Consider the following 16966-nt stretch of genomic DNA (forward strand, 5'->3'; position numbering starts at 1 on the left):
ACTGCGCAGTTTGGTTAAAGATGACTCGGCATTTTGGCGTGCGTGCACGAAATTATATTTTGAAAATAAATGCCGACGTTTACATTTCGGGTTTGAAACTTTTGCACCTTCGGCGGAAAATGTATAAATATAATATACAAGGTCAGCTGCTATGCAATGACACCATTCACCAACTTTTACCATGCCCAGTAGAGAATATATAGCCTCCTGAAGGTAGGGCAGTTTTTGCAAAGTTTGAAGTCACGTGACGTGAAAACGAAAGTGAAATTCGAAAATCCAGCCCCACCAAATTTAGATATTGTCCCATAGATTCATATGCCACAATCAAATTCAAGATTGTTTGAGAAATGTAGGAGGAGATAGATTTTGAAAATCGTCATTTTCGCATTTTTTGCCAAATTTGAAGTCACGTGACACGAAAACGAAAGAGAATATCGAAAATCCGGCCTGATAAAATGTAGATATTGTCCCATAGATTCATATGCCACAATCAAATTCAAGATTGCTTGAGAAATGTAGGAGGAGATAGATTTTGAAAATCGTCATTTTCGCATGGAAATCGTCATTTTCGCATTTTTGCCAACTTTGAAGTCACGTGACACGAAAACGAAAGCGAATATCGAAAATCCGGCTGATCAAAATTTAGATATTGTCCCATAGATTCATATGCCACAATCAAATTCAAGATCGCTTGAGAAATGGCGGAGGAGATAGAATTTGAAAAGTCATTTTCGCAACTTCAAAGGCCTCGTGACCTTGACCTTCGGTGACCTTGAAAGTCATACCATCATGTACGTCTCATCGACCTCTATCAGGATCACTAATGACCAGATCTCCCGCTTCAACTTCATTGTGAACGGACGGACGGACATCTACACCCATATTATTAGGTCATGCTCGAAGAGATGACCTAAAAAGCATGAACAGATTGCTTTGAGAATGTTTTTAATTCTTCAAGTGATTTTTAAATAATCATTTGTTGCTTATTGTTGCCAAAATCATTTCAACTTCAAATCCGTGTGACAATGCCCTGTCGCAAACAAGATAACTACCTATCCTCATGGGCTGTAGTGGATCATGATAAAGCCCTTACACCATCCTAATGGACAGACTACATCTCATTTCACACAAAATGAGATGTTGACATGCAGCTTCGAGTGCAAAAACACAACATACAAGAATACTGGCTGAAATATTCTCATTCATACTCACTTCTACTCTGAGGTCGGTGTTTCCCCCTTTCTGTTTTGTTCCCTTTCATTCTGCTCCAGCTCTTCCACGAGCCTCAATCAGGTACACAAAAAAATGGGAGCTGCCATAATGTTGTGAATAACATGTACAGAACGGGAAAACTTGGACATCAGTCGTTTTTATGTCCTCAAATATGACAGAACAAGATTCGAAAATAAAGCCATTTCTAGATAAAAGTCATACCAGCCACATAATGGAAAATTCAAACAAAATGTAAATGACGTCGATACTGGACCAACAAAACGTTGAAACTACACTCTAAGAGTTTGTGAGGTTGTCCCCTCACCTCCACCCCAACGTTAGTTCCAATACTTTTCCTGATACCAACATCACCTCAACCATCGTCATTACAAAATGTGCAAAAGCAATGGTTGGTAATTAAACTAACGAATAGTCCACATGTACGACAAAAATAGATAAACAACATAATTTTTAATTATACCACAATCTCAGGTGAAAAGGATATCTCTAAAAGAAAAACGTACTCTTCAATTTTATTTCTTTTTGAATACAAAATACACAATTGATGGAGAATATGAAACAAAATCAAGTGTTGACAATAATGAACCATCTACATATTACATATGCAAAAAAATGGGGGAGGGAGGAAGAGATCAAGGCAAAATAAATTGAGAAAAGGAGGCAGATAGATAATGAAATGGAAGGTATAAGAGTTTGGAAGTCTTGCTCTTCCATGAACAGTTTGTTGTTTAAAAAAAAAAAAATCAATAAGAGGAAGAAAAGAGGGAAGAAGAGAGGGAAGCAGAAGAAGAAGAGAGGGAAGCAGAAGAAGAAGAGAGGGAAGCAGAAGAAGAAGAGAGGGAAGAAGAAGAAGAAGAAGAGGAGAGGGAAGCAGAAGAAGAAGAAGAAGAAGAAGAAGAAGAAGAAGAAGAAGAAGAAGAGAGGGAAGCAGAAGAGAGGGAAGCAGAAGAAGAAGAAGAAGAAGAAGAAGAAGAAGAAGAAGAAGAAGAAGAAGAAGAAGAAGAAGAGAGGGAAGCAGAAGAAGAAGAAGAAGAGAGGGAAGCAGAAGAAGAGGAAGAGAGGGAAGCAGAAGACGAAGAAGAAGCAGAAGAGTGGGAAGCGGAAGAAGAAGAAGAAGAAGAAGAAGAAGAAGAAGAGAGGAAAGAAGAAAAAAAAGAAGAAGAAGAAGAAGAGAGGGAAGCAGAAGAAGAAGAAGAAGAGAGGGAAGCAGAAGAAGAAGAAGAGAGGGAAGCAGAAGAAGAGGAAGAGAGGGAAGCAGAAGAAGAAGAAGAAGAAGAAGAAGAAGAAGAAGAAGAAGAAGAAGAAGAAGAAGAAGAAGAAGAAGAAGAAGAAGAAGAAGAAGAAGAAGAAGAAGAAGAAGAAGAAGAAGAAGAAGAAGAAGAAGAAGAAGAAGAAGAAGAAGAAGAAGAAGAAGAAGAAGAAGAAGAAGAAGAAGAAGAAGAAGAAGAAGAAGAAGAAGAAGAAGAAGAAGAAGAAGAAGAAGAAGAAGAAGAAGAAGAAGAAGAAGAAGAAGAAGAAGAAGAAGAAGAAGAAGAAGAAGAAGAAGAAGAAGAAGAAGAAGAAGAAGAAGAAGAAGAAGAAGAAGAAGAAGAAGAAGAAGAAGAAGAAGAAGAAGAAGAAGAAGAAGAAGAAGAAGAAGAAGAAGAAGAAGAAGAAGAAGAAGAAGAAGAAGAAGAAGAAGAAGAAGAAGAAGAAGAAGAAGAAGAAGAAGAAGAAGAAGAAGAAGAAGAAGAAGAAGAAGAAGAAGAAGAAGAAGAAGAAGAAGAAGAAGAAGAAGAAGAAGAAGAAGAAGAAGAAGAAGAAGAAGAAGAAGAAGAAGAAGCTGAAGAAGAAAGGGAAGAAGAAGAAGAGGGAAGCAGAAGAAGAAGAAGAAGAGAGGGAAGCTGAAGAAGAAGAAGAAGAAGAGAGGGAAGCTGAAGAAGAAGAAGAAGAAGAGAGGGAAGCTGAAGAAGAAGAAGAAGAAGAGAGGGAAGCTGAAGAAGAAGAAGAAGAAGAAGAGAGGGAAGCTGAAGAAGAAGAAGAAGAAGAAGAAGAAGAAGAAGAAGAAGAGGAAGAGAGGGAAGCTGAAGAAGAAGAAGAAGAAGAGAGGGAAGCTGAAGAAGAAGAAGAAGAAGAAGAGAGGGAAGCTGAAGAAGAAGAAGAAGAAGAGAGGGAAGCTGAAGAAGAAGAAGAAGAAGAGAGGGAAGCTGAAGAAGAAGAAGAAGAAGAGAGGGAAGCTGAAGAAGAAGAAGAAGAAGAGAGGGAAGCTGAAGAAGAAGAAGAAGAAGAGAGGAAAGCTGAAGAACAAGAAGAAGAAGAGAGGGAAGCAGAAGAAGAGGAAGAGAGGGAAGCAGAAGAAGAAGAAGAAGAAGAAGAGAGGGAAGCAGAAGAAGAAGAAGAAGAAGAAGAAGAGAGGGAAGCTGAAGAAGAAGAAGAAGAAGAAGAAGAGAGGGAAGCAGAAGAAGAAGAAGAAGAAGAAGAGAGAAGCTGAAGAAGAAGAAGAAGAAGAGAGGGAAGCTGAAGAAGAAGAAGAAGAAGAGAGGGAAGCTGAAGAAGAAGAAGAAGAGAGGGAAGCTGAAGAAGAAGAAGAAGAGAGGGAAGCAGAAGAAGAGGAAGAGAGGGAAGCAGAAGAAGAGGAAGAGAGGGAAGCAGAAGAAGAGGAAGAGAGGGAAGCAGAAGAAGAGGAAGAGAGGGAAGCAGAAGAAGAGGAAGAGAGGGAAGCAGAAGAAGAGGAAGAGAGGGAAGCAGAAGAAGAAGAGAGGGAAGCAGAAGAAGAAGAGAGGGAAGAAGAAGAAGAAGAGAGGGAAGAAGAAGAAAGGGAAGAAGAAGAAAGGGAAGAAGAAGAAGAGAAGGTAGAAGAAGAAGAGAAGGTAGAAGAAGAAGAAGGGTGGGCAGAAGAAGAGGTATAGGAAGAAGAAGAGATTGGTCGGTGATTGATTCCATTGACGTGGGAAGGTTAAAAATACTATTTTCATGTATGTAATAGGTAGATGGTTTCTCATCACCTTCGTGTTTTACAAGCAATGTCTTCATGATTACAAGTATAAAACTTTCATCATGATGTAATGAGAAGGCATCTGTAAATTTCAAGTTGATGTGCACTTTTATATCAAGTATTGTGATGCTTATAAAACAGCTTTTGTTCATGAGTTAAATTCCAAGTGCGGATGGATTTGTTCTTCTATACCAGAGGTGTCGAATAACATGTCCCACTTCCCCGACTCTTCAATGAGATCACAACTCCAGATACTCACAGAATGAGGTCCCTTCTGGTATAAAGCCAAGGCCAAGAAGTACAAGCATAATTTTGCTTGTCAACCACATAGTCCAGGATTGAGACCTGCCAGTGAAATATGACAAGTGTAAAATAAAATAAAAAATACACTGGACAAATCACATTCTCTCTTCTTTACAATCCTCTCCCCCACCACCAATTTTAGTTGCATTAAATCTTTTGCAGCTATATTTTCAACAAAGGACATTATTTATTACCCATGCAAGGAATGGGTAGGGGGATCTTGGAACACATGCTCCATCCAGGGAATGAGGTTTAAGGCCGGGGGAGGGTCAAACCAGGTAACAGGTATGCACCTGATTGCTCCTGAGCAATTTTCAGTGGTGCTGCCTTATGGTACTCTGTTTCCCTGAAGACATTAAGAGTTAAGCACAAAGGGTGGACTGATACATAGAGACCAGACCACATAGGGCAGGCAGATGATGTCCCCACTTCATGTAATTAATGAGCCAGCTTGTTTTTTTATTTATTGATATGCCAATAGTGAGCTCCTACCATATATATATATATATATATATATATATATATATATATATATATATATATATATATATATATATATATATATATATATATATATATATACACACATCTTCTTCTTTTGGCTGCTCCCATTAGGGTCGCCACAGCGGATCATCCGTCTCCATTTCGCTCTGTCCTCCACATCTTCCATCGTCACACCAACCACCCGCATGTCTGCCCTCACCACATCCATAAACCTCCTCTTTGGCCTTCCTCTTCTCCTCCTACCTGACAGCTCCATCCTCAGCATCCTTCTCCCGATATACCCCGCATCCCTCCTGTGCACATGTCCAAACCATCTTAATCTCACCTCTCTCACTTTGTCTCCAAACCGTCCTCCCTGCGGTCCCTCGAATATACTCATTTCTAATCCTGTCCATCCTCGTCACTCCCAATGCGAGTCACAGCATCTTTAACTCTTTCACCTCCAGCTCTGCTTCCTGTCTTTTTGTCAGCGCCACCACCTCCAAACCATACAACATAGATGGTCTCACTACAGTCTTGTATACTTTCCCTTTTGCAGATACCCTTTTATCACAAATCACTCCTGAAACTCTTCTCCACCCACTCTATCCTGCCTGCACTCTCTTCCTCACTTCTCTACCATACTCTCCGTTACTTTGGACAGTTGATCCCAAGTATTTAAACCCATCCACCTTCACCACCTCATCTCCATGCAACCACACCATACCACCACCCTCCCTCTCATTTACGCACATGTACTCAGTCTTACTCCAGCTGACTTTCATTCCCCTACTCTCCAGTGCGTACCTCCACCTCTCGAGGCTCGCCTCAGCCTGCTCCCTACTCTCAATACAGATTACGATGTCATCTGCGAACATCATAGTCCATGGAGACTCCTCTCTGATCTGGTCTGTCAACCTGTCCATCACCATTGCAAAGAGGAAAGGGCTCAAAGCCGATCCTTGATGCAATCCCACCTCTATCTTAAACCGGTCCGTCATTCCTACCGCACACCTCATCGCTGTCACACTGTCCTCATACATATCCTGCACCACCCTCACATATTCTCTACCACTCAGACTTCCTCATTCAATACTTTGTAGCTGTTATTTAGGACAATATATTGTTGCGGATTTCGCGCCCGCCGGCGTGCTGACGGCCACGTAACTCGAATCGCGGCACGTCGCCCACCGGACGGACAATCCAGTCGTGACCCTCTCGGACTAACGCCGGGAACCAGTCACGGGTGGACCTTTCGGTCTCACCGCGATGGAGCCAATCAGCCCCCGCGTGGGATAGGGTTGCTCGCCAAATTCGACCTACCTAAGTACCCACGCGGAGGGTAGACCGGGCGATCGCACCTCGCCGCAGGTCGACTTCGGACACGGGCCACTTAAGCGACCCGTTCCGTACTATCAGAATAACCGAGCGGTGTTATCGTCGACCTCGACGGTTCGATTAATTATCGGGCGTACTCAGCCCACTACCAACCCTTTACGTGAAGCAAGATGAGGGTTCAATGGGGGAAAAGACGAAGCGAAGCGGGAGAACAGTTCAACAATAAAGCACATTTATTCACGGCACACGGGAAGCACACAAATACAATTCCACCAAATGCACACAAAAAAAGAAAACAATTCCATTTACACAAAAAGCAAATATAAAAGTGAGAACACAGTGCAGAGCTAATACCGACTACCGAGCACACGGCAACACTTATACAATTCTACTTCACAGACGGCGCCGACAACACATACCCAAAACCAAGGAAAGAATACCCTCAAGAATGAGACGGGCCTGAGGCCGAGACCGGGTCGCGCCTACCCGTCTGGTGATGAGACGCGGAGCGGCGATGGCGCCTCACTCCGCGGGCCTCGCGGACAGTGCCTGGCAGGGGGTGGGAAAGGGGCCCCCTTGGTCGCACTATCTCAGCGCGGGGGGAAACAGGAGGGGGTTGCTGATGCTCGGGGTATAGAGGATCTTTATTATCCCTGGTGTGCGTCTCCACCTCGGCCAGGTCGCGCTGCCGGCCTTCCTCGGGCGTGCAGCTCCCGGCACCGTCGCGAGCACCCCCTCGTCTGCCTTCGCCGCTGCCGCCTCTCCGCCTCTGGACTCTCCACCCTGGACTCTTCTTTGGGCTCTCCTCGTTCGACTCTCTTCAGCTTCTCCAGCTACTGCAGGCTTCGGGCTCCAGACTTCCACACTGCTCTGACTGACGAACACGGTCCTTTTATCCCCCCGTAGCTTCGCCTTTGACCCCCTCCCTTTGACCTTTCACCTCGCTCCCCATTGGCCCGAGAAAAAGTGGGCGTGAAGGCTTTTTGATCCACAAATTTGCATATATCGATCGTTCTGGAGGCGGGGCCAAATCGCCCCTCGCTCACCGATTGGACGGCAAAAAGTGGGCGTGTGTCGTTTTTGATCCGTTTTTGAAGCACAAAATCCGTGATTTTGTACACGCTGTTCGACGCGCGCTCTGCACGAATCCAACACCGGTACCCACAGCGGGGCAAGAATGGTGGCGATGCTACGGTTGCGAGGTGTGACGTGAAGGTTGTGGCGGTTGTGGTGAAGCGGTGGTTGATGTTGTGGTTGTGATCATGGCGGTTGGTCCAAAATAAAGATAGTAAAAGAAAAACGGCTATCCTGAAGAGTCGCAGCTCGCATAAATGACATGTATTCCCACTAGACAACGGGTTTGGGCCTAACTTCACATATACTTGCCGAGATACCTCACCTAAGGGACCTGAATGGTGGTTTGCGAATTTGGTAACCACAACACTACCCCCTCCCCTTTTTACAGACTCGTCCCGAGTCGTCAAATTTTCGTGTGCCATCATGTGTAGTTTTCCCCTAGTACATTTTACCTACGGATCCCTGAGTGCGACATTCATGGTATTCGTGTCCCCAAAATAAATAACCTGAGGGCTGCGTAACTATCTAAACAAACTCACTCATACGGACGACTTAAATAAAATTGCCGGCGCTAAGACAAACATGCCGGGGGCGCACTCATATTTACAGTACATCTTAACCTTAACTTACAAATTTTACACTAAACCATGGCCCAGGATCACTGAACTCTGCAAAAGAAAAGCAGTTAGCAGGGAGCCAGGCTGCTCGCATGCAGTCTCTGGCTCAAAACAATGCAGGTGACAGGGAACGTGGCTGGCTGCTCACACGCAGTCCAAGGCCTTCCCTTTTGAACTGAACTCAGTGAACCACAACGGTGCTTGGGCTGCACAAACGCAGTCTCCGTGCCAGCTCAAGTGGCACACGCAATGAGCACAACAAATGGATGCATGAACGGTTTGAACTGAATGCAGTGAACCACAACGGTGCACGGGCTGCACAAACGTAGTCTCCGCGCCAGCTCAAGTGGCACACGCAATGAGCATAACGAATGAATGGATGAATGGATGGACGCAAAACACGGTGCACGGGCTGCCACTGCAGGCCCGTGTTGTAGCTGCCAACAGGGCAGTTCTCGCAGCTTGCAAACTGTTGCCTTGATCCTGGCGCACATGGAAATGAACAGGGGGGGGCAAAGCAAAATTGAACGGGGCTGGTGAACATGGGCAGTGGGCATGGCATGGCAAAGGTGAGCAGGCAAACTCAGCCCGCAGAATAAGGCCGCTGCAGGCAAACACAGCCGGCAGATGAACTGGCCGGCACAGGCCTTGAAGTACCACAGCTGCAGATGATCCGGCCGGCACAGGCCTTGCAGCAACACAACAGCTGCCGATCAAGTGGGCCGGCACAGGCCTTGAAGTAACACAGCCAGCAGATGAAGCTGGCCAGCCTTTGCCGTTCAGTGGAGGTTGGTGGAGGGAGTGCGGTGGTGCTGGCCACTTGGAAGGCGGGCTCGGACCTACCTACCTGTCTCCCTCCCAACCTATCGCCTTTGCCTGTCACTGTACATACCCACTCCCTTAATTTGTGAAAAACCAATTTAGCCCCAACTTAATTTTTTTTTTTTGTTGTTGTTTTTATTTTTACTCCCCCACTATAAATCGTCCCCTAACCCCCTTTATCGTCTTTGTTCGGCTAACCTATCCTGTCACCTAGCCTACTCCCAACCCCTACGTTCCCTTCCCGGAGGGGAATAAGGGAGAGCTAACGTCCTGTGTCGAGGCCCAACGAAGCCTCAGAATGGCCTCCCCAGAGTTCGGCGATCTATAACCAAAGTGGGTCCAGCGGCCCACAACGACAGCGAGGGGATGGATGGTGCGGAGGGGTACATCTCCTAATCTACCCTAACCATTTAACTGTTAAACTACCCCGGGGCTTTCAACAAGCGCCTCTCGCTTAAACTATTGGTTCTAACAACCCAGATTCCCGTCGCCTGTGTTGGTGTCCTTACAATTTCGGGCCTCGCCCCCCAATTTTCTCTCCGTGCCCTCACACGGTCTCCTGGCTGGGACACGTGGCTCCCTTTGGCAGGCACGACCCTCTGCCGAATCTCCCGCTATGGCACCCCCGGGCACTACACTGCCTCCGAGCCTACCAGCTCCCTAACACCGGGGAGTGCCCCCCATGGCACCTCCCCTGAAACGCACACGTGGCAGGCCGGCCTCCCGGGCCCCTTTCCGAGGGTCACCCGTGCCCACAACACTGCCCACGCGGCTAATGGCGCCCCGGGCCCCCGCACCAAGCAGGCGCACCCGTGCCCACTACTCTATCCCGGCCCCCCATTGGCCAATGGCCTACCGCGGCCGACTAGCCTGGTGCCCGGGGTACCCACTCAGCGATACTCACCTTTCGCAGCCACGCTCCCAAGCCCGTCAACAGGGCTCCTGCACCCCTCCAAATGGGTTTCGAGCCTACATTCCCACCAACAACAAAACGACCTCCATTTTTGTTAATTTGACTAACCCAGCTAACTCACTCTACACTGACCCCGGGGTCCCTTGGGCGGGAGTCACTCCTCCCCCCAATCACTCATCGCACCATGCATTCCCCATTCGCTCCACACACACAGACCCGCTGGCCTCACTCACTCAACATGTACACGTACTCACCTCACAACTCACCAACTCTTCAACACACACACCGCTGAACTCTGCCATCCTTCTAACTACATCCCCTAACTAACTCGTGCTCCCACGTCGTCCCTTACACTATAGCACATTCCTTTTAACACTACGTTGCTAAACTACGTCCCCTCTACACATTCACAGTCTGTCTCTGTCTCAAAATAATTGATTTTATTTCCCAACCTAAATCTGGCTGCAATCCCCCTAACTAATCCATTCCACGGACTCCATGAGGACTTACCCCTGCCCCATGAAGTCGGTCTAACTAAGCTAACCCTTCCCCCTAACTAGTTTCCATCCTGTGCCCAGGCTAAGGGGGTCTTTCACCCCTTGCCCAGGAATCCTGTACACCCGAAAGTGAGGCTTGCCCTTTTTTTTTTCATGTGCAGCACCTGCGCGGCAACTCAGAGCTCGCGCACTTTGCACCTGCCCGTGACGTCATGCAGCTGCACGTGTTCCTCGTCCCTCCTTGGACGGGACCATCCGGCAGAGATACCCCTCCTGCCGGATTCCAACCACACGTGCAGCCATGACGTCACCGTGCGCAAAAAAAAAAAACACAAGCCCCACGTCTCGAGGGGTTTCCCACGCGAACACATGTGCTTTGCCCGTTCGAGCTGAACACACACGATCGCGTGGAGAACCCGTCCGGTCCAAATCCATTTACCTGCCTAAACTTTGTCCGTCCGCGGGATCGGCAAATCCACCGCGTGCGTTTCCGGACCGGGACTTCACTCTCGCAAGCGAGCACGTGGCGGTCTCGTGCGTTGCACAGCACGAACCGCGTGCTCACTGCTGGGTGAACCCGGCACGGTCCCCGAAACAGCTACAGCCGCTACACGGCTTTCTTGACTCGCATGTCGCCGTCTCAGTCTCCATTCCACACACGCATACCTGCGTGTTACGACGCACACAGTCCACTCCATCACATTCACACCGGGAGACGCGGCTGCGTGCTCCCGCATGCCAACCGACATCTCCCTTACATACCGCTCTCTCACACACACGGTCTCCCTGGCACACAGCGACCTTGCACACGGCCGTTCACTCACGCGTGCCTCACTACTCACACAAACCATACTACTCACACACGCGGGGGCACTCAACCGCTGTGCCTCATCCACACTGGCCGTTTCATCCACACACGCGGGGGCACTAACCCGCGGTGCCTCACTCATACTGGCCGTTTCACTCACACACACGGCCTCACTCACACACACGGCGACACTCACACACGGTGCCTCATCCACACACGGCATGCTGGGAAGCACGTACCCTGGCACCATCGCCACCACACCACTCACACACGGGGTCGCTTCCACACACGGGGACGCACTCACACCTTGCACCACACACACAGGGACAACCACACTGGGGATTCGTGTCCCCACAAGGGTCTCCGGGGCCTCTATACCCCCCAAGCTCTCCGTGCACCCGTCCACAGCACCCGTCCCCTCAACCTCGCAAAGCACGACCGAACTCACCTGGTCGTGACTCGCCTCAAGGGGGCATACTCCCTCCCCTCGTTCCTGGAGGAGGCCATCCAGGTGCTCGCACTGGGTCCCTACACAGTCCGCCAGCTCACCCCCATTGTCCTCCACTACCTCCGTGTGTGTGTGCGCGTCACTTACCCCGTCTTCATCGTGTTTATTGGTCTCTGCTTCTTTCTGGCGTCTTTCCCTTATCTTTATGTAGGTCAACCTTGCTTTCTCTTTAAGTCGCTCCCGTCCTTCCCTGTTTTTCACTCCTTGCTCTTTCACGATCTCCGCGTACCTCATCCTTGCTCTCCGTATTAATTGTTCTTTCTCTCCCTCGCAATTACTTTCACCTCGTCTCTTGTCTCCCGAATTACTTTTTCCTTACCCGCCTCCACCGCGGGCCTGTCAGCCGTTGCACCCCCTTCCAGCTCGTTTGTTCCGACACGTGGAGTCGCCATTTTAAGTTCCCTGCTCACAGCCTTCATGCCCGCCTGCAGGCATCGGCCCATGTTCTGCGTCTCACCCCGTAGTTCTTTCATTTCTTTTTTCATTTGCTTGCCCATGCTTTTCATTTCGTTTTTTATTTCATTTGTCATTGCCGCCAGCATGGCGCATAGCTGGGCCACGTCGGGTGCGCTTGAGTGAGCCGTTTCGGCAGGGGTTGGGGAAGGGTCTTGGTGGAGAGGGGGGGGAGGTGTCATACACCGCGGCCGCTGCCGCACCCACCTCGGGCCCTGGGTTCAGTTGGGCGAGTCCGTGTTCCTGCACAATCAACATTTCCTGCTCGGGGATTCCATCCTGGACCATGGATTCTACATTACTACACATATACATTTCTAATACCCCCGGCTCCCGCTCGCCTTGAGACGCCATCTTGCTTCTCGTGAAGGGTTAATTTGCTCGCTCGTAATTTGGAGGGAATCGGGGGTCGCTTCTCTCACCCCTGGACCGATTCCCGTGAATTTAGCCGGAGACAGGAGAGCCCGTTTTCCTGTTCTCCGATACCAGTGCCGCGAGGAGGGCGATGAATTTGTATCCCACTCCTGACACCAGTGTTGCGGATTTCGCGCCCGCCGGCGTGCTGACGGCCACGTAACTCGAATCGCGGCACGTTGCCCACCGGACGGACAATCCAGTCGTGACCCTCTCGGACTAACGCCGGGAACCAGTCACGGGTGGACCTTTCGGTCTCACCGCGATGGAGCCAATCAGCCCCCGCGTGGGATAGGGTTGCTCGCCAAATTCGACCTACCTAAGTACCCACGCGGAGGGTAGACCGGGCGATCGCACCTCGCCGCAGGTCGACTTCGGACACGGGCCACTTAAGCGACCCATTCCGTACTATCAGAATAACCGAGCGGTGTTATCGTTGACCTCGACGGTTCGATTAATTATCAGGCGTACTCAGCCCACTACCAACCCTTTACGTGAAGCAAGATGAGGGTTCAATGGGGGAAAAGACGAAGCGAAACGGGAGAACAGTTCAACAATAAAGCACATTTATTCGCGGCACACGGGAAGCACACAAATACAATTCCACCAAATGCACACAAAAAAAAGAAAACACAATTCCATTTACACAAAAAGCAAATATAAAAGTGAGAACACAGTGCAGAGCTAATACCGACTACCGAGCACACGGCAACACTTATACAATTCTACTTCACAGACGGCGCCGACAACACATACCCAAAACCAAGGAAAGAATACCCTCAAGAATGAGGCGGGCCTGAGGCCGAGACCGGGTCGCGCCTACCCGTCTGGTGATGAGACGCGGAGCGGCGATGGCGCCTCACTCCGCGGGCCTCGCGGACAGTGCCTGGCAGGGGGTGGGAAAGGGGCCCCCTTGGTCGCACTATCTCAGCGCGGGGGAAACAGGAGGGGGTTGCTGATGCTCGGGGTATAGAGGATCTTTATTATCCCTGGTGTGCGTCTCCACCTCGGCCAGGTCGCGCTGCCGGCCTTCCTCGGGCGTGCAGCTCCCGGCACCGTCGCGAGCACCCCCTCGTCTGCCTTCGCCGCTGCCGCCTCTCCGCCTCTGGACTCTCCACCCTGGACTCTTCTTTGGGCTCTCCTCGTTCGACTCTCTTCAGCTTCTCCAGCTACTGCAGGCTTCGGGCTCCAGACTTCCACACTGCTCTGACTGACGAACACGGTCCTTTTATCCCCCCGTAGCTTCGCCTTTGACCCCCTCCCTTTGACCTTTCACCCCGCTCCCCATTGGCCCGAGAAAAAGTGGGCGTGAAGGCTTTTTGATCCACAAATTTGCATATATCGATCGTTCTGGAGGCGGGGCCAAATCGCCCCTCGCTCACCGATTGGACGGCAAAAAGTGGGCGTGTGTCGTTTTTGATCCGTTTTTGAAGCACAAAAATCTTCAATTTGTTCAATCAAATCTTCACAAAAAAAAAAAAAAAAACGAATCCAACACCGGTACCCACAGCGGGGCAAGAATGGTGGCGATGCTACGGTTGCGAGGTGTGACGTGAAGGTCGTGGCGGTTGTGGTGAAGCGGTGGTTGTGGTCGGTGGTTGATGTGGTTGTGATCATGGCGGTTGGTCCAAAATAAAGATAGTAAAAGAAAAACGGCTATCCTGAAGAGTCGCAGCTCGCATAAATGACATGTATTCCCACTAGACAACGGGTTTGGGCCTAACTACACATATACTTGCCGAGATACCTCACCTAAGGGACCTGAATGGTGGTTTGCGAATTTGGTAACCACAACAATATACATATATATTATATATTGTTGTAGATTTCCCGCCGGTCGGCGTTCGAACGACCGCGTCTAACCAATAGCGGTTGCTTCGCCCACCAAAGGGACAATCCAGTCACGGCTTTCCGGATCAACGCCGGAAACCAGCCACGGGTGTTTTTTAACCACACCATAACCTTGTCCGCACTCTACCCACACGCTACAGGGTCCGATCGCCAAATCTTCGATTTACCTAATTATTCACGTGGGTGGGTTACCTAGAGATTGTACCTCAATGGGACCGCTTGGAAACGAGCCGCTTAAGCAGCTCGCTTCCTTTTGGGATAACCGAGCAGGGTATTATCGCGCAGTCCCGTTGGACCAGATCACTTTACTGGCTATTTAAAACCAACTATATTCCGAGTGCAAGATGGCAGCTCAGTTAAAGGAAGAGGACACAACGAACAGGTTTACATTCACACAAGGACATTTATTATAATAAAGCACGTATGCAATTAAACAAGGCAAAACACGTATGCAATTATACAAGCAACAAAAGCACGACAAAAGAATTACAACCGTCTATACGAAATGCGATGCAAACATTTACAGCACACAAAGCACTTAACAATTTCCTACTTATTAGACGGGCCCACGGACACACGTACGCACACACACACACCCAAGAAATGGTGGCAGAGGCCTTTAATAACGGGCTCCAGCTCGGAGGACAGGTGAGCTGAAACCCAGAACCTATCTCGAACCTCTCCACCTCGTGTGGTCTTCAAGTTGTTCGGACCCGGGCTCCAGCGAGAGCGAGCTGGATCCAATCGCCGTAAGCTGCGATCCTTCCCGAGCTCCCGCGAATCCTCCCGTGCTTCTCAACATGTGCTGGTGAGACGAGGCGCCGATCCTTCCCGTTGATGCGTCACTTCCCCGAGGAACCACCTCCACGAAGAGGTCGATGAGTTGCACCCAGCCGGAAACCAAAATGGAGAACAAAAAGCTCCACGAACCAAGAAGAAGAAGCCACCACTCGCAGCTCGAGCCAAGCGACCAGCTTAACTTTCTTCCAAACAGGGCAGCTTGAAGCAAAAAGCTCTCCCGAGCCAAACAGAAGCCGAAGCTCACTGAACCACCAAAGCAAAAAGCCTCCAAAAAGCCTCCTCCCGAGCCAGGCCTCAGCCGAAGCTCACCGAGCCAGCCGAAGCAAAAAGCTTCCGAAGGCCTCAACCCTAACCCAAGTCAAACAGGACCCGACGGTCTGCTGAACGACTACTCTCTGCTGAAGCAAAAAGCTAATGACAAGTCCCAACACGAACAAAGAGACAATCTCCTCTTATCCTTCTCCGGCCCCCCTCCCCCACGCCCGGCGTGACTCATGCCCTCGTGATCCATCCCCCCGCTCAACCACGGGTGGGAGGGAGTTGTTGACATCATGAATCACGGGCAGGGTTCTTCTTCCTCTTCGTAGACGAGGGGGAGGGATGTCTCCATTGTTCGTTCCCTAACTATTAAATCGATCCGCAGCGCATCTAATCGATTTCTGAACATTTAAACAATGGAAGGTGAGCTATCTAGGGAACAAGCACTTATTGACATCGCTGACTCCAGGAACCTGTATGTTGTGTGCAATCGTATTCCAAATTCGTAACAATTTTACATATATATACATATATATATATATATATATATATATATATATATATATATATATATATATATATATATATATATATATATATATATATATATATATATATATATATATATATATATATATATATATATATATATATATATATATATATATATATATATATATATATATATATATATATATATATATATACACCTGGTGTTGGCGCAGTGGTTAAGGCAGCGGCTTGGGATCCAATAGGTCCTGAGTTCAACCCCGTTGGGCCACTGAATTAATACACCAGGGGGTTGACTCAGCCTGTCATCCTTCCGAGGTCGGCGAAATGAGTACCAGTATACTGGGCCGGTGTATACCCCAGTTAAAATAGGTGTACCATATCCCTGTGTCGTAAGAGGCGACCAGGGTTGCGTCAGGAAGGGCATCCGGCGTAAAACATGTGCCAAATCACTATGCGGATCATACGGATGATCCGCTGTGGCGACCCCTAACGGGAGCAGCCGAAAGAAGAAGAAGATATATAAAAATATATATAGTCCTAAATAACAGCTACAAAGTATTTTTTTAGTTAATATACTATAATGACATAGCACATGGAATATATGAATGTGTGAAGGTGAGAGTGAGCTAAACAGATTAAGAGAAGAAGGTGAACTTTTGTGGGCGACAAAGGTAATAAAAACAAAACAACATTAATGTGTCAGATCACTTCACGAAACTCAGCCATACTGATTCCCTCACAAATTAATTTTGCTGCAGTAACAAGGCCATTTACATCATTCTTGTTGCACACAAAAGGCATGACAATATCCCCACTCGAGAGGATTGTGATGGGGTCATTTATAAATCACTCGTTAAACAAAAACTCCACTCACTGCCTTTTCACAACCCAGGATCACATTTGTCAGTCCTGGAATCTGTGGAATCCAAAGTTCTCACCATGATTGGAATTCCCCAAAATGAGGCTGAAACACAAGGTCTACTGCTTTCACAATGTAGGCAGGTCAGTGGTCTCTCCTTAATTTTAACCACCTCTCCTCTAGTTTAACTCTGCTCTCTCTCAGACCTCTGATCCTCTCTGACATCTCCAAGATGTACACACTC

At 48.4% G+C, this 16966-nt stretch overlaps 1 protein-coding gene across 6 annotated transcripts in view; it reads right to left on the reverse strand.

Moving 5' to 3' along the window:
• Positions 1-3791: 3791 nt before the first annotated feature.
• Positions 3792-16966, reverse strand: part of ADCK5 (aarF domain containing kinase 5) — a 44406-nt gene continuing 31231 nt past the window's right edge. For 2 of the 6 annotated variants that reach the window (XM_085888284.1, XM_085888283.1), the window contains one exon: positions 3794-4552. In XM_085888284.1, coding sequence (XP_085744410.1) covers positions 4447-4552 — 106 coding nt within the window. In that variant the 3' untranslated portion in view covers positions 3794-4446. Of the gene's footprint in view, positions 4553-16966 lie in introns of all 6 variants that reach the window. The other 4 variants (XM_085888282.1, XM_085888279.1, XM_085888280.1 and 1 more) reach the window with 4 other exon arrangements.

Source organism: Eptatretus burgeri, chromosome 7 (assembly GCF_056783735.1).
Source record: "Eptatretus burgeri isolate ZD-2024b chromosome 7, Ebu_testis_v1, whole genome shotgun sequence".
Classification (NCBI taxonomy): Eukaryota; Metazoa; Chordata; class Myxini; order Myxiniformes; family Myxinidae; genus Eptatretus; species Eptatretus burgeri.